The sequence below is a fragment of the Pinus tabuliformis genome, chromosome 3_1, assembly GCF_031772625.1.
Source record: "Pinus tabuliformis cultivar Carrire ecotype Pingquan chromosome 3_1, CPIR1, whole genome shotgun sequence".
Lineage (NCBI taxonomy): Eukaryota > Viridiplantae > Streptophyta > Pinopsida > Pinales > Pinaceae > Pinus > Pinus tabuliformis.
The window spans coordinates 663,439,086-663,460,128 of NC_142301.1; the positions used below are offsets into that span (position 1 = coordinate 663,439,086).

The 21,043-nt window shown below is 38.6% G+C and overlaps 1 protein-coding gene across 3 annotated transcripts; it reads left to right on the forward strand.

The window, feature by feature from the left end:
• The first annotated feature begins 14,774 nt into the window (after window positions 1–14,774).
• LOC149188856 (uncharacterized) lies at window positions 14,775–16,310 on the forward strand. Of its 3 annotated transcripts, none has more exons than XM_089413105.1 (4): window positions 14,775–14,979; window positions 15,383–15,470; window positions 15,571–15,777; window positions 15,901–16,310. In XM_089413105.1, the coding sequence occupies exons 2-4, from the start codon at window positions 15,393–15,395 to the stop codon at window positions 15,925–15,927; spliced, it is 312 nt and encodes a 103-aa protein (XP_089269231.1). In that variant the 5' UTR covers window positions 14,775–14,979; window positions 15,383–15,392; the 3' UTR covers window positions 15,928–16,310. The 3 variants fall into 3 exon arrangements, with proteins under 3 accessions (XP_089269231.1, XP_089269230.1, XP_089269229.1); XM_089413104.1 differs by lacking the exon at window positions 14,775–14,979 and adding an exon at window positions 14,986–15,137; XM_089413103.1 differs by lacking the exon at window positions 14,775–14,979 and having other exon boundaries at window positions 14,986–15,470.
• Window positions 16,311–21,043: the final 4,733 nt, after the last annotated feature.

Here is a 21,043-nt window from a genome sequence, read left to right on the forward strand (position 1 = left end):
TGATGTCATGTAGATCACGAACTGCCTAATACTTGCATGCTTTCCTTATCTATGAGAAGCTTAGATGCCCCAATCTTCTATGCCATAGCTAGTGTTCATCATTCTTGCTTAGATAGAATTGGTGTTGTCCTCCTTTGAGTATATATAAATTATTTGGAGTTCTTATGCCTTTGATCACTGTTTCTCCTGTATCAAGCTCACGAACAATGCATCCATTTGATCGAAATATTACTTCATTTCCTTGATGACACATTTGATTGACACTTAATAAATTATGCTTTAAGCCATCAACATACATAACATTTCCAACCTTAACCTTTTATTTCAAAAGAACAGAACCTTTACCTTTTATGAGTGTAGGAGTGTCATTTCCAAATGAGACCTTCTTTTTCTTTTCTAAGGCACTATATGACTGAAGTTTATCTTTATCACCTGTCATATGTTTTGAGCATCCGCTGTCGATGTACCACTGATTTTCCTGTCCTTCCGCATATAAGGCTATCCCACATCTTTCTGGTAGTGGTTCTTTCTTTCTCCATGTTTTGGGACTTAATGAAGCTTGCTCCTTCTGAGTTGTTTGTCGAAACCTACTCCTGCATTCAGAATCTTCATGACCGAAGTTGTTACAAATAGAACATTCTATTTCATTTTCTAGAGCAGAAAAGTTATTGTAGGTCCTTTTCATGATCCCAGTCATACTTCTTTGTTTTTGAGCTTCTCTAGTCATGATTGTCTTGTAGGCAACACATTGAGCTGCTTTGTGACCAAAGTTATGACAAGAGAAACATTGGCCATTGAAGAAACTCCTGCGATTATCAAATCTACCAACCAAATGATTGTAGTTTCTATTGACATCCATTCTTGAGGCAAATTGAGAATGTTTTACCTATGGCTGGTTGTAGCTTCTGTTCATCCTTAAAGTAGATTGCCCCTGATTTACCTGGTAGTCTTTGTTCATTCTTGAGGTAAATTGTCCCTGATTTACCTGGTGATCTCCATTGGGCCTTTGCTCACTTCTCCTTGCAGCTTCAAGATAACTTTTGGAGGTAGATGGATTCTGTGCTTGAGATGTTTCTTTGGTATACCCAAGACCTGTCTTGATTAGAGGAGAACGCTGCACTTTGATAATCTCATCTAAAGTTTCAGATCCTTTAGCAAATCTAAGATTAAGAGCTTTCGTTTTCTCAATGTCCTTTCTAAGTCCCACAATTTCACATTCTAACTTTTCATTGTGTTTCTCCATTTCAGCAAGTTGGGATGTCAAAGTATCTATAATCATGTTTTTCTCTTCTAAGCAAATTTTGAGTTTAGAAATTTCTTCATAAAGACTTTCTTCATCTATAGCATCCAAGAAATCATCATCTTCAAAAGCCATCAAAAGTCTATAATCATTACCTTGTTCATCATCATCGCTATTTGAAAGTCCATCACTATCTTCATGTGTGTAATAGCTCTTCTTACTTACATTCTGTTTTTTGTTCCATCTAACTGGTTCCTTACCTTTGTCAAGCTTATCTTTATGAGGACACTTGGCAGCATAGTGACCGACTCTTCCACAAGCAAAACATTTGAAAGGGAGCTTACCTCTGAATCTTCCAGAACCCTGTTGAAGGTTCTTGACAAAATTTGACTCTTCCTCTTCTTCCGACATATGTCCTGAATCATTGTAATCTCCTCTTCCTGAGGCTTTGAATGTGGCTTCTCTCTTGTCTGATGGTCCCCCTTTTCTCATTTCGTAAGAAGTTAGGATTCCGTGTAGCTATGACATGGTAAGGATCTGTAGATTCTATTTTTCTTCTATGGCAGAAACTTTTGATTCAAACTTAGAAGACAAAGATCTTAGAACCTTTTCAACCAAAACAACTTCTTTTATTTCTTCACCCAATTTTTTCATACAATTAACAATTTCATCTATACGTAGGAAATAGTTAGCCACACTTTCATCATTGTACATTCTGAGATTTTCATATTGAATTCTGAGAGTTTGAAGTTTTGCTCGTTTTACCTGTTCATCTCCTTCATAGCTCAGAACAATCTTGTCCCATATTTCTTTTGTAGTTTTGAGCTGCATGACCTTGAAGAATTCTGATTGAGAAAGACTCCCCAATAGAGTATTGACAGCCTTTGCATTTGTTTCATACTGCTTCTTACCAACTGGATCTATCGGTGTTGCTGATGGAAATGTGTATCCTTTTTCCACGATATCCCAGACTTCTGTACCAAGAGACTGAAGATAGGTTGTGATTCTTACCTTCCAATAGACGAAGTTGCTCCCATAAAAAATTGGTGGCCTAATTGATGCTTCTTTCTCGTAGTTGCTCATGATGATAGATCTTCCTTCAAGCGATCAAGCTTCTTCTGAAGGACCTGCTCTGGTACCAATTGTTGGAAATAATACTAAGAGGGGGGGTGAATCAGTATTATCAAGTCAATTATTTTTATTTCACACCCATATCACATACGCTACTTCAGTTAGTAAAAACCGCGTATATACGCAACTACAGATAAGGAAACCAACGTATACCATGCAGACTTAAAATTTAATTTATTCTACAGATGTTGATCATTAATCTGTGCATCAGAACCATATAAACAGTGACCAAGAACAATAAAACAGAGCAGAAGACAATCATACACAAGAACACAAGATATAAGGTGGAAACCCAACGTGGGTGAAAACCACTTGTTGCAATTCATCTCTATCCTCTTTTAATTAGAAACTTGTTTTTACAATGTTTCTGTACTGGTGCAGACTTATACCAGTACGCAGGCTTCTACCTACAGAAGGCTACAACCTTCTCTCGTTCTCTAGCTTCTCCTGGAAGGGAGCTACAACCCCCTTAGCTCTTGTACTAGCTGAGGTACTATTACATAGGTGCTGACCTACAGAAGGCTACAACCTTCTCTTTCTTCCAGGGACCACGTTTCATAAATTTTCAGACTGGATCCATGAATAACATCAATCAAAGATCAAGAATCTCTGCAACAATCAATCTCCTTTTTCACCAAACAAAAACTGAATCAAATAGTCACTTCTCTGACAGCTGTACCCAGAACACAGTAACAGTAACCACACACCAATTCTGAACCCAGAATACTGCAGCAATAAATAGAAGCAGCTAGAACATATTTCAAGAGACGTACGCTACTTCAATATTCAGAAACCTACGTGCATACGCTTCTGCGTTAAGTCAAACCTGCGTATACGCTGTTTTGATTTGCTGAACCAACGTGTATACATGCCTTTGCTTCACTGAACCTGCGTGCAAATCTACAAAAGATAATTCACTCTTTCAAATATTCAAACATCAGTTATACCCAGATTATCAGATTTATAGATCAAGTTATGCGCCAAAATCACATAAAAATGCTAATATTCAAGCCTTAAGATTTGAGCCATCAATAGAACTTATCCTTCTCCTTGCGCTTAGGTTCCTCCTTCATTCAGATTCATCTCTGCACTATAACCCAATCACCAGTATTCCAGATCCAGCTCTTTATCGGATATTCAATGATTCAGATAATTCCTTGCCTAATGATCTCCTTCCTCTTTTATAGTCTTAGGCCTTTCACAATGCCACGGTCCAAAACCAAAACAAATCAGTACCATGGACCCAATACTTGGGATCAACACTTGGGACGGGATACCATGGTCCAAAACCATAGGTTCAAATACCAAGGACTAAATACCATGGACCAAAAATAAGTTCTCCCACATGTACGCGCTTTTCCTTGCGTGAAAGTCCGTGTATACGCATATGCGTCTTTTTAATGTCTAACCTGCATGTATACACGGCTTGGTCGAGGTGAACCTGCGTATATATCTTTTTCTTTCATTCTGAGAACCTGAACTATGGTCTGTCACCAGAGTGAGTTGCCATCAAAGACAACACCTGTGCCATAGCGCCAAACCTGTGTCGTAATGCTAACAACCCGATGGTGTACGGATGCAGATGTGTTGTCGTCGGTCGGCCTAGCCGCTTCACAACCTCTACTGAAATGAGGTTCTACTGGCTCCCAATGTCGACATTGAATTGTAGTGGAGAACCCTTCACCCACATCTATGAGTGGAAGAGGCATTCCCCCTCCTCTGGATCTTCATGCTCATTCTTCTGGATCTTGGTGGTGGCCATGGTGGCACTGGGCTCCACATTAATGATCTGCTTCCCTTTGTCATTCCCCTTGTCGGGTTCTAACTCAAAGTCGGAACATGCGTCTGATTCGTAAGCCTTCAACTCAGCGACTAGTGACTTCTTGGCCTGACAGTCACTTGTGCTGTGAGTGGAGCTCTTATGGAACTCACACCATCTTCTCGTGTCCTTCTTTGTCTTCAGGGTGTTTTTCTTTGCTTTCGGCTTCGACTAGTTTTCCTGGGTCACCCCGCCTTGGCTTTGGACTTTTCTCTGTCGTTTGGGGGTACACTTTCTTTGCTTCAGATTCGCAGATCCAAAGTCTCGCTTATTATGTTTAAACAACTACTCAATCTTGACAACGTATCAATATGTCATGCCAAGTGAGGAGATGTCTATGAACTCCATCTCGTCCTGGATGTACTTGTGCAGGTAGTCGCAGTACTTGAGTATCAAATGCTGCTCAGAATCCTTGATACCCAATTTTATGCGAAGGGTATGGAAAACATTTGTGAACTCCGACACATCTTGGTCCCTTCCCTGCCGTAGCGTGGTCCAATTTATGTATTTATCTTTATATCTCCTGAGAGGGTAATATTTTTCCTTGATGGCGTCTCAGAAAGAATCCCAAGTGTGTGTGGTTGAAAACAGTGAGGACTCCCTCTCTTCCTTTTGTTCACATCAGGTTTCCCACTAGTCCTTGACGTGTGGGGTGGCTTTGAGAAGTGCAAAAGTAATATTTTCCCAATTGGAAAAGTCATGAACTGAAAAATATCCTTCCAACAAATTCAACCATTTATGTATGACGTCTGCATCTATCTAGCCCTCAAATATGGGAATGTCAGAGTTAACTTGTACCTTAAAAGGAGTGGCACCTCTAGAGTGGCTGTTGGATGAATGTGCGTCGCCTGTGGGTAGCCGTCAAAGGATCTGGGCAGAGTTATCCATCATCGCATTCATCTGTAGCTTGAGGACTTCCTCGAGTAATATTTTGGTAGGATCTCCTGCCCCTCATCTTTCTTTTCTTTTGCCATAGGAGGCCATCGGGTTTTGTGAGGCTGGTCTTGCAAATGTTCAACCAGATCGAGCCCTAATTCCTAATACCTTGACCTCATTGGGGACATGCAAAGAAAAACAAAGAAAGAGCAGACCACTCTGATACTACTGATCCGAACTTAAGCAGGAATGCAACAAATTACAAATATAACAAAAATACGTAGATGTAGTAGAAATAACAATTTATTTCATTAATACGATAATATTGAAATATGCTTACAAATAGAATGGAAATAAACTAGCTCGGGCGATGGTAGCTTATCTCTGAGAAGAGATGTGGCGGTTAAATGCCACTAAACTGTGTTACAATGAGGCTCCAAGGCATATTTATTATTTAGAAATAATGGAAAACCCTAAACATCCAAAAACCTAACCCTAGGAGATGAAGCACCAAAACTGTGGGCCTCGTTTGGGTAAATTGCTACATCAATTTCTTGGGGTCGTAACTTTGGCATAGGATCTCCGTTTGGATATCATAATACCTCATTTTGAATATCTCAAAGAGAACTCAAAGAGAAGATTAGAAACAAATAGGGTAACCTATTTGAGACTTTTTCGTTCTCTCTGTTTTCCCTAAAAACATCGTTTAGGGCCTCAAAATAGCTCTAGAAGTTCAAGACCGGAAAAACTGCCAAAAATAGTAAATTGTGCTACAATTAAGGAAACTGAAAAACTGAAAGAGAGAGTGTTGGGAGTCCAAGTGGAATAGGAGGGTGGCCACCAATATCTTCCTGGATCAAGAGAAAAGTGTAGTATCATTTTCCACAAAAGAAATGATTTACTTGCCCTTTAATTAAGTGCTGCCAATTGCAAAGGATCCATTGGCCCATGACATGGGGAGGGACAAAGGCTTGTGAATTGGCCTACTAGGTCCTTGTGAGTGAAATTTAGTGCTTTTCACCTAGGAGAAACTTTTTGGAGCTGGACTTCAAGAATTAAATCCAATTTTGAAAAAGTATATGCGTGCATGGGGTGCAAAACTAGGCAAGTCATTAATTCCAATAGTTGTTTGAATACTACTGCAATGACTAGAGGAGCAGGTCCCCCATTGCCTTGGAAAGTTTGCAACTTAGTCAACCAAAACATTGTTGAAGGAAATGTAACCAGGTTCGGTGTTCATAAATGTACTTTTGATATTTGTAATTATTCAAGAAAAGAAATTTTATTTTTATAATATATGTCAATGAGTTTCTTGCTCATTGAAATAGCTCTAGCACTAGTTTAAATGCTATAAGTGAGCCAAATAGTGAAAAGGAAATGTTGAAGGCCTAAGGGAATGTTACCCCATGTATAAATATGTATTAAAGACAAAGGGAAAACCTCCAAGCAAAGTCAAGCATGCTACACCACCATGAAGTCTGCTCAACAAATCAGCATGCAAACAACCCTCAAAGTCGGCCTACAAACAAGATGACTAGTCGGCCTAAATGGAGGGAGATTCTTCTATTTATAGAGGTTGTCCACTCCAATACAACACATTCATTCAAATTTGAAATCTGAAAAGGAAAGGAGGAAAAAGAGGAACGGAGGAAATCGAAGAAAAGGGCCTACTTGGGTAGCGAAGTAAGGAGGAAGAACACTGAAGTTCGAAGGACTGTTTCTAGGGAAAACCGCAGTAACACGTGCGAGAAAATGAGGGCTTTTTGTGGACATATCAGTAACAATATAACAATAGCATACTTCTCATTGTTTGGGATTAAAACTTAGGTCTATAAGGCCTCTCATTAAAGTGAAGAAGAGACTCTCACATACAAAGGAGAAAGGAACAAAGAACACCCCGAAACCTCCCACACGTGCGATAATTTATGGCTGCAGTACTACCACATCAAGTCTTCCATCTTACATTAAGAAGAAGCTCGATTGGTTAAGAGAAGAAGGGCATTATCCTATGTGAGAGGGTTCACTTAGGATCAAAGAGAAACATCTCTTCTGGAGTTAGCATAAGAGAACTTATCATCAAGGAGTAGGAGAACAAAGTGCCAGAAGAAGGAGGACGAAGAGCCGGAAGAAGTGTCGGGGTATAAGGTGCAGAAAGGAGGAAATACTTGACTTGTTCTTGGAGGATATTCTTGCCATGGGTCTAGGGTTTGGCATTGATCAATATAAGCTTCAATAAGAGAAATTCACGAAAGGGTTTTCCTCTCAAGAGAAGAGAGGTTTTTTTCCCAGCAGAAAGCCAATATCTTGTGTTCTTGTTTTTATGTTTTGGTAGTAGTTTGATGAAGTACACACATTTGCACTAATAATAATAAGAAGAATAATAATCTAATAAGGAAAAGTAAAAATACTCCACAAATTGTTATCAAGTAACGAAGAATCACACTACATTACTTTTCCCTAGATTATCAACATGATATCAGAGCTAAGGTGACTCATCAAGGAAAGGGTATCTCAAGAACACTCATCAAGGGAGAAGCATCAAGCCCAGAAGTCTCTATCACTTCAAGGACAAGAAGGGTATAGAATCCATCATTCATCAAAGAGGTCTACAAAGCTAGAAGAAGAACCTTACATAAAGGAACCTACAAAGAAGAGCATATTGAAGGAGGTACTACATCTAGCTACAAGTCTTCAAGAAAATCTCATCATCAATCAAGTCCACTTGGAGAAGGCAACTTGAAGAACATCAAGATCCTAGGAAGGCAAGCCATCAAGTCTTCAAGGAGGAAGCAAATCCATCAAATCTCAAAATCTATCAAGTAAGTACATGTCCCCTTCTGAATATATATCAATGTCTTTTTGCAAGGAAAACAATAAATTGGTAGGTACCAATAAATTTCTTACATGGAAGAAGAGGACTGATCTACTTCTCAAGGAGAATGAACTCCTAGAACATGTCAAAGGGAATATCACTATCCCTGCTAAGGAACATACTCAAGCCTTAGCCAAGTACAATAAGAATGCGACAAGAGCTCAAAGGATTCTGATAGAATCAATCAAAGACTCCCTCATTCCTTATGTCTCCAAGTTTGAGACATCAAAAGAAATTTATGATAAGCTAATAGAGCTATTCTCAGTATCCACAACCGGAGAAGTGATATCTTTGAGGAATGAATTGTACAAGATGAAGATACAAAGGAAGAAATAGCTCCCTACTTCATGAAAATCTATGAAATGAGAGATCAACTTCAAGAGCTTGGGGAAGTCATGTCTGACAAGGAGATGACAACTGTAGTACTCAATGCTCTACCTGAGGAGTGGGGAAACTTCACATCAAGCATATATGCCAAGAAGGAAGCAACCACTCTCATTGAAATGTGGTCTCTATGCAGAACAAAGGAAACCAGACTTAAGGCAAAGGAAGATGTGGGATAAAAGGAGCAAGCATTTGCTACAATGGCCAAGAGAAAGTGTAAATTTGGAAAGTTTTGTCCACAAAGAACAAAAAACAAAGACATGTCCAAAATCCAATGTTTTGGATGCCAAGAATATGGAAACTAGAAAAGGAATTGTCCTAAGCTCAAGAAGGACAACAACAAATGAAAGAAGGAAGAAGCTCACATAACTCAAGAGGTGAAAGAAGAAAAAGAAAGAAGATCCTCTAGAGCTCTACTATGACTAGGTCAAACACTTTACTTCTAGACTTCTTTCAAATATTTGAGTAGTATAGGAGCACGTAGGAATAGAATAAAATTGCATCACTAGAAAAACCCTATAGAATCTAGAAGCATGAAGTACATAGAGTTATAGATACTCATGAAGATGTAGCATTTATAATAAGAACAAAATGCATGGGTAGAAATATCTTCTAGAATATAGGAGCATGGCAGATATAGCTCAAAATATTCATGTAGAAGAAGCATCTAGTATAGGACCCCATCCATGATGAAAAGAAAAATTGATCATGGTTAGGAATCTTAGAAGACCTCCATCATTAAAAAAAAACAAAAACAAACAAACAAACATTTGCAAGACAAGGGTTTTTAAGATCCTATGATGGAATCTTCAAAAGAAGTTTCATGAACCTAAGCAGATGTCTCATTGGGAATCTCATTCATGGGATTCAAGAAAAGGATGATATGCAGGCAAGATAAGATGAAGCAAGAAGGGCCACACCAAAATATGATCAAAGAAGAATCAAGATGAGGTATGTATGCATCAAAGTTTAAGTCATGTTATTATTTGTATATTATTGAGTCATGGTAATAATTCTATAACATGATCAAATAGGAAGGAATCTCTTTCTCCAAGAACATGCTCGAAGGCATGCACTACAATGCAATGGAGGTCAACAAAAGAATATGCTCACATAAGGTTTATAATATTGCTGACTACAAAGCAAGAAGAAATGATGACTAGTCTAGGAAGCAAGCAAGGAAGAAATTCTCTCACAAGAAGCATAAGATGGTTGACCTATCTATCTAAGAAGAAAAGAAAGAATAAAGAGATCAAGCATGTGAAGAACACCATGATCACTAAGAATCACTATCTTTGAAAATATCTCCCGAAAGAAGGCAGGACAACTTCGACAAAGGAAGAAAGGACCCTTGACACCTATGAAGGCCTTGGAGATATGAAAGATGCAGATAAATGATTATACTCTACAAAGATGTCATGATGAAGAAGCCATCCAACAAAAGCAAAAAACAATGTTGAACCAATATCAGGAAGAAGTCATGACATGCTACTAGGTTGAAGCATGTAAACAAGCAAGTACAACGAAGCATCCATGAGAAGAGTATTTTGAAGCATGGACAAGATGACAAAGGAGTAGCCAAGATGACAAGAAAACTTGATGAATGACAAGAAAGACAATTTCCACGAAGGAAACAATGACATGACAAACCAGGAAGGAAAGTGATCAATGGATGGTGCCCTACCTAGAAGAAGTTCGAACAAAGGCTTCATGACATCAAAGAAAGGAAGGAGATCAAGCAGCTGAAGGACCCACAAAGAAGAAGATGTTGATGAAGGAAAGAGTCCCTAGTTAAGAGGGAGCTCCGACAGGTCCCTGATCAAAAGGGAGTTTTGGATCACTCTTGATTACAAAGGAGTGACAATTGTGTTTTCCATTTCATTGGTCATGCACTAGACCAAGACTAACAATTGTAAGTCTAGATGAAGGCCATGAATGGAAATGTAGACACAAGATAGACACAACATTCTTATCTTCACTCGGGAAGAATGAATGGGAGGATTAGGTAATCATCTAACATCCGATACTCTTTGAGGATGTGTAGGGTATCCAAGACAAGAGTAGGCAAGAGGACTGATATTATTTGAAGGGCTGGGAACCCAAGATAAGAATATTCCTAGAAGGTCATACTCAGAGAACACCCAGGTGGGTATGTACCTTGAGAGACAATGATGAAAGTGTCTATAAATCATTGGTCTCGCCATCATTGTAGCTCACGACCTCGTAGAGAGATGGAGCTGTTAGTCAAGGCCTTGCACTATGACAATGCTGATGGATATGATGCTATAACAGATGGATTGCTAATCCAGTTTCTCTTATGTGAATTCTTCAAGATTGATAAATAGCCAAGCACCTTGTAATGTTGTATGAATACCTCCCTAGTTAAGAGGGGGTGTTGAACGAAATGTAACTAGGTTTAGTCTTCATAAATATACTTTTGATATTCATATTTATTCAAGAAAAGAAATATTATTTTTATAATATATGTCAGTGAGTTTCTTGCTCATTTAAATAATTGTAGCACTAGTTTAAGTGTTATAGGTGAGTCAAATAGTCAAAAGGAAATGTTGAAGGCCTTAAGGGCATGTTACACCATGTATAAATGATCTGAAATGGAGAAGATTAGTAATGCTATGCTAATTCACCATTCAAAATAAAACCCAAGATGCTTATCATTTGCTTATCAAGTGCTTAAGGATTCACCATTTTTGCTTAATTAACTGATTCCCATGAGAGTTTATTATGTAAATGTTATAACAATTTAACATAAAACATATGCTAAACATCAGCAAAATAACAACAAAGAACATCAAAATACAACAGACAACACAAAGATTTGATGAGGAGTTCACCCCTCTTGGGCTATGTCTCCTTGGTCCAGCTTCTAATGCTTAGGCCTCTTTATTATGCTCAAAATTACAACAAAAGTGTGTTTACAATGCTCAAATTCCTCTGAAACCTGTCTCAATGAGTTCAAAATACTAAAAAATGGCTATCTAGCCTCTTTTTGCAACCAATTTGGTGGAAAACTGAAGAAGTTATGACTTCTCCTAGTTTCTCCATTATTCGTTCCACAAAATGCTCCACATCTGACACGATCCTACAAATTAGCCCAAAAAACACGCTAACTGGGCAAAAATTTCTCCGCTGCGATATTATGTCAACTGAGTCTTATCGTAAATCGCAATCAGCAAGGATTGAAGGCTTAAGGTTTGTGTATGTGTCGGCGATTGTGCGATTGCAATTTCACGGACCCGACGACATTATAATCTGCAGCATATAACCTTATCGCATCTGGGATATCACATTTCAAAATTGGCGGATAACCTGGGGTCTTGTATATGCGGGACTTGCAGCGTTGCGATTTGCGATTGCGATATCGCATCGCAACCCGGGTATGCTGGGGGCCGATTTCTTCAATGCTTCCCTTCACCGATGTAGTATACCTAGGGGGGATATTATGGAGTACAGAGGGAGGTACCTAAGGGAATAATGTAATAATGTGATGGGCAATAGTTAATAAATAAAGTGGTTAACCTGCATCATGTAAGGGACCACAAGTAGTTAGGAATAATGTGATAAGCCCATGGTATTAGATACATGGTATTGAAAGACCCATGGTAATGACCCAGGGTATTGTGTGTATGAAGCCTATATAGAGGCTAGAAACACCCCTTGGAGATATGTCAAGGATTATCGTATTGGCAAGCATATGGCTTGTGGAGTGTTCTCCTTCCTTAAGGAGTGATTGTATGGTGTTACCCTACCTCAAGGGTTTTGATACTAATAAAGAGAAACATTTCTATATTCAGATCTTGTTATTTCTCGGTGTATTTTCTATTTTCATATATTTTCAGGTTAGATCTATTACAACCAATGTGCGATTGCGATCGCATCGCAACCTGATACTTGTTGGGGCTGATTTCTGCAATGTCTTCCCTGTTGCTAAGTGCGATTGCGACTTATCACATCACAACCCTAGCCTTGCTTGGGGTCGATTCTTTAACAAGATCTGCCCGCAACATGTAATTTGCGAAATGCGGGGGCCAATGACGGCTTGCCACTTGGTACCTCCTCAATCGCTGAAGAAACCTTGCCACTTCATCTAATCCTGCCATGTAAGCAAGTCAAATTTGAACTTTGACTTACTCTAACTTCTGCATACGAGCTCAGATTTGAGTGCCGTTCACACTATTGGAATCAAAATGATGAGCTCTTCGATCTAAAGTTAAGTTTAACAAAATTCTGATACTTTGATTTTTGAGCATAATTTTGAGCACCTGATCAATAAATATGTATTAAAGACAAAGGGAAAACCTCCAAGCAAAGTCAAGTTTACTCCCATACAATGGCACCATCGAGAAGCTCCTTCAAGCATGCTACACCACCATGAAGTCTGCTCAACAAATCATCCTCCAAACAACACTCAAAGTCAGCCTACAAACAAGATGACTAGTCGACCTAAATGGAGGGGAGATCCTCTATTTATAGAGGTTGTCCACTCCAATACAACACATTCATTCAGCTATGAAATCCACAAAGGAAAGGAGGAAAAAGAGGAATGAAGGAAGCCAAAGAAAAGGGTCTACTAAGGTAACGAAGTAAGGAGGAAGAACAACGAAGTTTGAAGGACTATTTCTAGGGAAAACCACAGTCACATGTGCGAGAAAAGGAGGGATTTTGGTGGACATATCAACAACAATATAACAATACCATACTTATCATTGTTTGGGCTTAAAACTTAGGTCTATAAGGCCTCTCATTAAAGCGAAGAAGAGACTCTCACATACAAAGGATAAAGGAACAAAGAACACCACGAAACCTCCCACACGTGCGATAATTTAGGGCTGAAGTACTGCCACATCAAGTCTTCCATCTTACATGAAGAAGAAGCTCGATTGGTGAAGAGAAGAAAGGCATTATCCTATGTGAGAGGGTTCACTTAAGATCAAAGAGAAACATCTCTTCTAGAGTTAGCATAAGGAAACTTATCATTAAGGAGTAGGAGAATGAAGTGCTAGAAGAAGGAGGATGAAGTGCCAGGAAACAAAGTGCCGGAAGTAGTGCCAGGGTATAAGGTGCAAAAATGAGGAAAGAGTTGACTTCTGCTTGGAAGATATTCTTGTCAGGGGTCTAGGGTTTGACATTGATCAATAGAAGCTTCAATAAGAGAAATTCATGAAAGGGTTTTCCTCTCAAGAGAAGAGAGGTTTTTTTGGTAGAGAGCCAATATCTTGTGTTCTTGTTTTTATGTTTTGGTAGCAGTTTGATGAAGTACACACATATGCACTAATAATAAGAAGAAGAAGAATAAGCTAACAAGGAAAAGTAAAAATACTCCACAAATTGTTATCAAGTAACGAAGAATCACACTACACTACTTTGCCCTAGATTCTTCAACAAACATCAACTACGAATTAAGGTTTGTGTTTTGTGATTTTGATGATATTATTAAAAAAATTCAAATTGTTTCAAGTAACGAAGAATCACACTACACTACTTTGCCCTAGATTCTTCAACAAACATCAACTATGATAAGGTTTGTGTTTTGTGATTTTGATGAAATTTTTGGAGATCTTTTTCTCAAAATCATGATCATCATTAAATTTTTCATATCTCTCTCTCTCTCTCTCTATATATATATATATATATATTAGAAATGAACAATTACACATTTTCCTTTTGCACAAACCTTAATGTAGCATTTTGTGAGACAATGCTCTCCAAGACATCTCTATTTACATCATGACACTCTTGTACTACAAGTCATGTATCACTATAATATATATGATTAATCCAATTCTATATCACTTTAAATATTATACGTAAAAGGTTGATAAACGATTATCCAAACTATTTACTCCATAACATTTATTTAATAGTATTATAATCACATTTGAGATTCATGATAAATACATATTATTTTCACTTTAAAATATTATCTTTAAATTTGAATTACATTCTAAATATATTTTGTAATCAATTATAAATTTTACAAATTTACAAATTTTTGCTATTTTTAAAATATAAATATAAAAATTCAATACATTTCCCCCTTAATATTAGGTTGTGTCTAAAATGGGGTCAACATATATGTTGGACGGAAACATGATTTACTCAATAACAAAATGTTGGTACAAAAATTGTACTAGACTTAATTTTACTATCTTGTGCCTAGATTAAGATTAGGCTATATATATTGAATGGATAAATGATTTACTCACTAAAAAATGTAAATGTCATTACAAAAATTGTATAAAGTTGATTTTATTAAATTGGTCTAAATTGAAGCCATACTATATATTAAATGGAAAGATAATTTACCCAATGACAATATGTTATTATAAAGATGGTGCAAAAATCTATTTAATCTAGATGCCTCCTTGAAATATCATAAATCCATAATTTACTCCGACCTTCAACCCTCCTATAAAATTCAACCCTAAAAGTTGAATAAATTCAACCAATTTGTTGGATTTGCAGTATCCCAACCTTCACACCAAAACTTACAAAAATTATTTGTTACGGTTGTGCCTTAGATCAAAACTTCAAAGAATTTTTAGATTTTGTTTGTGTACTATCTAGTGGAGGGCAATTTGAGGCCCTTTTATATCACTGAAGAATTTGACGTACATGATTAAGATTTTCTTGATGCTGGTAAAAACTGAAAATATATTCTTGGCATACAATTGAACTCTTCGATGAGGGCATGTGACACATCATTGAAAATTTTTGATCGTTATCTCACCTACGATTTCCCTGTGAATGAATTTGATGGTGGTGTTCGATTCGGTCTTTTAAAGTTGCAGTTTGAGGTTTCCTGTTTCTGGTCTCAAAAGTACCCATGATTACCAAAATTTTGAACGGTGGATTATATTTGCTAATCTTAGATGCCCTGCACTATGCACTACGAATCAAGACAGCATTGCTGATATAATTTTAGGGTCAAAACAGGAATAAAGGATTCTGTATTGAAGCACATTTTGCTGCAGGCATTTTTCGCTTGTATTCTTGTTTCTTCAATCGAAGATATAATTTCTTCCAAACTCTGATTCAACAGAGTATATACAATGGCGAATTCCACGTCTAACAACGATTTCCCTGCTATCTCTGCGCATCAGCTGATTGATTTCGACTGGAAACTCAAGGTACGTTGGTAATGTGATCAGATTAAACAGCCTGTGTTTTGTTGCAGAGGTTGAATTGAAGATGGCTGTATGGGCGCGGTCTAATTCGTTTGCTGTGCAGTATGCAGTCTCTAGCAGTTCACTCAGTGCCATCAATAAACCCCTCCTGCGATTGGAACTCTGTGTCTCAGAAACCCCTGATTCAGTAAAGGAGCCGGTCATGACTCCAACCCATCAGACTGCAGATGACAAGACATTGGCTCTCCTGGGCGAGTACAACAAATCTGAGCTTGAGAATTTGATCTCGGAAATGGAGGCCATAGAAAAGGTAACCATACGGTTCGTGGGTCTCCGCTATTCTTAGCTACCCACATTCAAGCATTTCGCTTTCGTTGACTTAACTTATGGAGGAATTTGCATTCTCAGGAACTCCTTAAATGTGATATTGCAGGCATTAGATGAATCTCCAATCAGCTGACAAGGATTTGCTTCAGCTATGATTTTGAATGGAATACCGGGAATGTTATACTGTTCATATGTGAAATTGGGCTTTGTTTCAGGAGATATGAGGTCTTAATGAAACATGAATGGACACTAGTATATTTTTGGACGTTTGTTATTGTCTATGGTAGAGGTTAGCTATTTCCGGTCTTTGTTTCTTTTGCAGTCTGCTCATATCAGATCTGTTTCCAGCATTTTGAGAAGTGAAATTTTGACAATCTGCAAACTGTATGTTGTATTTCGAGATATCTCACAAGGAAGTCAACCATAATTTTCTGTGTTCCCTATTATCCACTGACCTTGATTGGTTACAAATTACAATATTTGGTTCTTCATAAACCAAAATGACAGTTTTAATACCTTGTATACGTTTTTTTTTCCGTCAAACTGAACAAAAGTTTCTAGCCATTTTGTACAGACTGCAAATTGTAAAATTTCACTATTAATAGAAAAATGAAGTGACATCCCTAAAATCTTATACTTTCTGGTGGGGAGGGCGTGGATTGACTGAATTAATTTACTGCAGAGTTGCTAGTGTTTTCAGTGATCATCTTTATCCTCAACGTCCATATTGTCTTCATCGCTGTTCAGGTGGAGTTCATTTTCTTCTGACCTGTCTTGGGGTTTTTTCTTATTCCTCCGATTTGAATCTCCTACAGGTACTGCAAAATCCGTAGTATGCCTCTTCTTCATTGTAGCTATCTCAGGTATTCCTATAATTTTTCCTCCAAACGTTTGATATCTTTAAAGTTAAAACATTGTAAATATTGAAGTCCTACAAACCCCAAGGCTTAGCTTGATTGGCAAGATACTCCTGTTCAAAGTATACATGGTATTGGGATCCATTCTTGTTTAGTCCTTTGGGGTTTACCAGTAGCCTCTGTGGCTGGCAGTTGACCTATCATACACCCAGAAATTCTGGGGATGATGGGAGACCAGTGGCCTCTGTGGCTAGCAGTTGATCTATCACGCACCTAGAAATTCTGGGGAAGATGGGAGATTTTCTTTGTGAAGCTATTTCTTCAGGGAAGAAAAAATATTGACGTCCTACAAAACTGAAACCCCTGAAAGGAATCTATGGAGCATTTTTTATTTCATGTTTTTATGACAGATTGGATTAACATTTTGTGATATTGTATAAGTAATTCATTCACCTTCATCAGAGGCAACAGAAACAAATAATATGCGACTTTGATTTTAGAAGTAAACCTATTATTTGGCCATGGCCTGAAGAACATATTTGCCACCAAACCTATACTATATACTGAACATCATGATTTGCTGCTAATTCAATAGTTTTTACTTTATCCTCCTTGATTCTAGGATCATACTTAATAATCTTGAGGAGCAGTGTGCCCACAATTCGGCCTTTGCATTTCTGTTGGTCTTTTGGAAGTCAGATACGTTATAGAGAAACCAAGATCAAACTTGCAGAACATCTAATATAAGTCATGATGAATATCTGAATGCAAACCATGTTAATAATGTTAATTTTAGGATAACAATGGTATGTTCTATGCTTAGAGCAATTTTACTTCAATTTCTTTATTAGCGCAATATCAATACCCAGTTCAGCAATTACATCATCATGATAGTAAAATGCAGATAGAACATAAACAATAACAGTAGAAGACAAACCAACACAAGAGGACAGAAGATATGGCACCAGCGAGGACAAACCCCAATGTGGGGAAACCCTTGATCAATTCTTCTTATAACTCTTCAACAGTTCAGTAGAGAGAGAGAACAATTTACATTATTCACTTGCTCAATCTGATCAGTCAAAACAGCAGAAACAAAAAGCCCTAACCAGAAAATCAACGCTGGTCAACAGGGGTCAAACTACCTCGGTTTTTGTGCCCATAACTACGGCCTGCCCAAACAGAAGTCTACCTCACAAGACCGAAATCAATGCTGGTCAAAGTCAGCCTTCTGAAATTTCGGCCTCTTGAAATTCCATCCCCCTGAAATTTTGGCTTCCTGAAATTTCGGTCAAATCTGGTCAACACAGCAGCTATAAAATCAGACCATCCTTCACATGTGTGGCGAGAGAGAGAAGCCCATAAATCTGTACCCAGTCAAGATGAGGGAGAGAAAGATGAATGAGAGTGATGCCAAAATGAGGAGGAGGTACGTTGTATTTATATGCAATGTTGAAGGCTGGAGGAGGCTAATTTGATGGCTCGCCGACCTTGACAATTTGTCCATAATCAAAATAAATTCATAACTTCATTTGTACATGTCAGAATGGGATGATCTTTAGATCGATCCTATACCTCTCGGAAAGAGGAATCCAAGAAAAATATCAGCTGCCTCATAAGAGCTGTCCAATCTGATGTTTGGCCCTAGTTGCCAAATTTAACACTCCCTCTCAACTAGGGAGAACATCACCTGCCAAATTGTCTGACAATCTGTACCATCTCTGTCACTGCTTTGCTCTGTTTTGCTGAACCATGAAGAAAGAAGAAATGATCGAGAATGTATCATACCATTCTCCACTGACCTAAAGTCAGTCTCCAATAATAGAGAGTGTGTCATACCACTCTTAACTGACCCGGAGTTAGTTTCCATTGATCCCAGATCAATATCAACATCCTAGCATAGGGAGTATGGTAGTACATGATGCGTTCATCGGTAGTACTATGGTTCCTATTCTCATTTCCCTACTCATTAGCCAGATGAGAGGTACTTCCCATGAATCCCAGATTGCATGGGTAGGATGTGCTGGTAGGAGAAGGTGAAACACTCATCCTGATCATATGCAGTGTATCTCATTCCGTAAGTGATTGTGCCTCAAAGACATCTCAAGGTATTCTTGGCAGCAATCCAATGTATGTGATGAGGCTCGACCATAAATTGGCTCAATCAAAACATATGTCCGGACGAGAGTTCACCAAGAACATTAGGGCTCCCACGAGTTGATGATACTCAAAAGGATTTCTCAAATCGGGCCCAACAACACTTCCGCATAACTTCTTGAAGTTAAGTTCCATCGGAGTAGTCACGGACTTGCAATCCACCATCCCAAATCTTTCAAGAATCTTCACAATATATTTTCCTTGAGAAAGGAAAATCTCGCCTTGCTTTTGCCAGACCTCCAACCCTAGGAAGTAATGCATCATTCCTTGGCCTTTCATCTCGAATTCGGAAGCCAACTCCCTCTTACATTGATGAATGAGAGGGTCTGCACCTGTCAGAAAGAGATCATCCACATAGAGTACCAAGATGAGAGGTCTATCATTCTCAACCTTAAAGTAAAGGTTCAGATCAACTTCACTTCTTGTAAATCCCAACTTCATCAGATAGTTATCGATCCTCTCATACCAAGCCCAGGGTGCTTGCTTCAACCCATAGAGGGATTTCTTCAACCTGCATACATGTGTCTAATGATCTTGAACTTCAAACCCCTCAGGTTGTTCCACATAGACTTCCTCCTTAAGTGAACCATGCAAGAAGGTAGTCTTGACATCCATCTGGTGTAGATTCCATCCTTGCGAGGCAGCAAGGGCTATAATCGAACGGATGGTGGTGTAGCGAGCAAGGGGCGGAAATATCTCATCATAATCTACACCTTCCTTTTGAGAGAAGCCTCGAGCAACAAATCTGGCCTTGAACTTCTCAGCACCATGCTTGATCTTGTAGAGCCATTTAGAGGTGACAATAGATTTGTCCTGGGGTCTAGGGACCACATCCCAAACATCATTCTTCATAATTGACTCATACTCTTTGTTCATAGTATCCTTCCATACTTGTTGCTTCACAAATTCTTCGAATGAGCAAGGTTCAGACTGAATAATGGTGCTCATATTAGTTAAGTACCCTTGGTACCTATTAGGCTTCTTGCTTTCACGAAATGTCCCCCTTGGTGCAACATGTCTCTCGACATCTTCGAGAGTTTCCCTCAGCCATGAGGGTCTCCTTTTGGAGGAGGAGGGCTCATGAGGAGGAAGATCAATGGGATCCATCGGTTCATCAAAATCGGGCATCGGCTTATCCTGCGAATCTCCTTGATTTCCTGCATCTGCTTCTTTGTCGTTCCTTGGAATAGGAAGGTTGCTAATCTTCCTTAGGGCGACATCCTCATCAAAGGTGACATCATGACTCAACTCTACTTCTCTTTGACTAGGCACATAGATTCTATATGCCTTAGAAGTTTCATTGTAGTCCAGAAATGTTCCTTTCTTCTCGGAAGCATCCAATTTGCTTCTCTTTTCTTTTGGCACATGAAAATATACGGGGCTACCAAAAATTCTAAAGGGAGAAACATTAGGTTTCTTACCGGTGAAAACTTCTTCGGGAGTCTTAGAGTCCAACGCTTACTGAGGGCATCTATTTTGAACATGCACGGCGGTGTTTGCAACTTTGGCCCATAAGAACTTCGGAAGGCTTTGATCATGAAGCATAGCACGAGTGGCTTCTATGATAGAAGGATTCTTCCTTTCAACAACACCATTTTGCTCAGGAGTATATGTGATAGTAGTCTCCCTCTTAATGCCAGCTTCTCTACAATGATCTTTGAACTCATTTGATTTGTATTTGGTTCCATTATCGATCCTCAATATTTTGATTCTCTTCCCGGTTTGATTTTCGACCAAAGCATTGAAAGAACGGAACCATGAGAATACTTCGTCCTTCTTCAAGAAATATATCCAAGTCTTGCGAGAGAAATCATCTATAGGTTGCATAATATATAAGTATCTTCCCAATGAGTTCACGGGCATTGCACCAGATAGATCATAATGAACCAATTGCAAAATGTATGTCGTCTTGCTATCACTTGAGGGGAATGGTTCCCTTGTATGTTTTCCCTCGGCACATCCTTGGCATACACCTTCATGCTCTATTTTGAATTCGGGCATACCTGTAACCATCTCCCTTGCATTGGGTAGAGCCTTATAATGAATATGAGCAAGCCTCCGGTGCCATAGTTCGGATTGAAGAGATGTGTTGCAAGACATAGCTGCCAATGGACTTCCTCCAACTTGACCCTGAATCCAAGAGTAAATGCTTTTTTGAAATTTCTTTTCCACACATTTACCTTTCCATCGATGAATGCCACCTTGAATCCTTTGTCTTCCATCGCCGAGATAGAC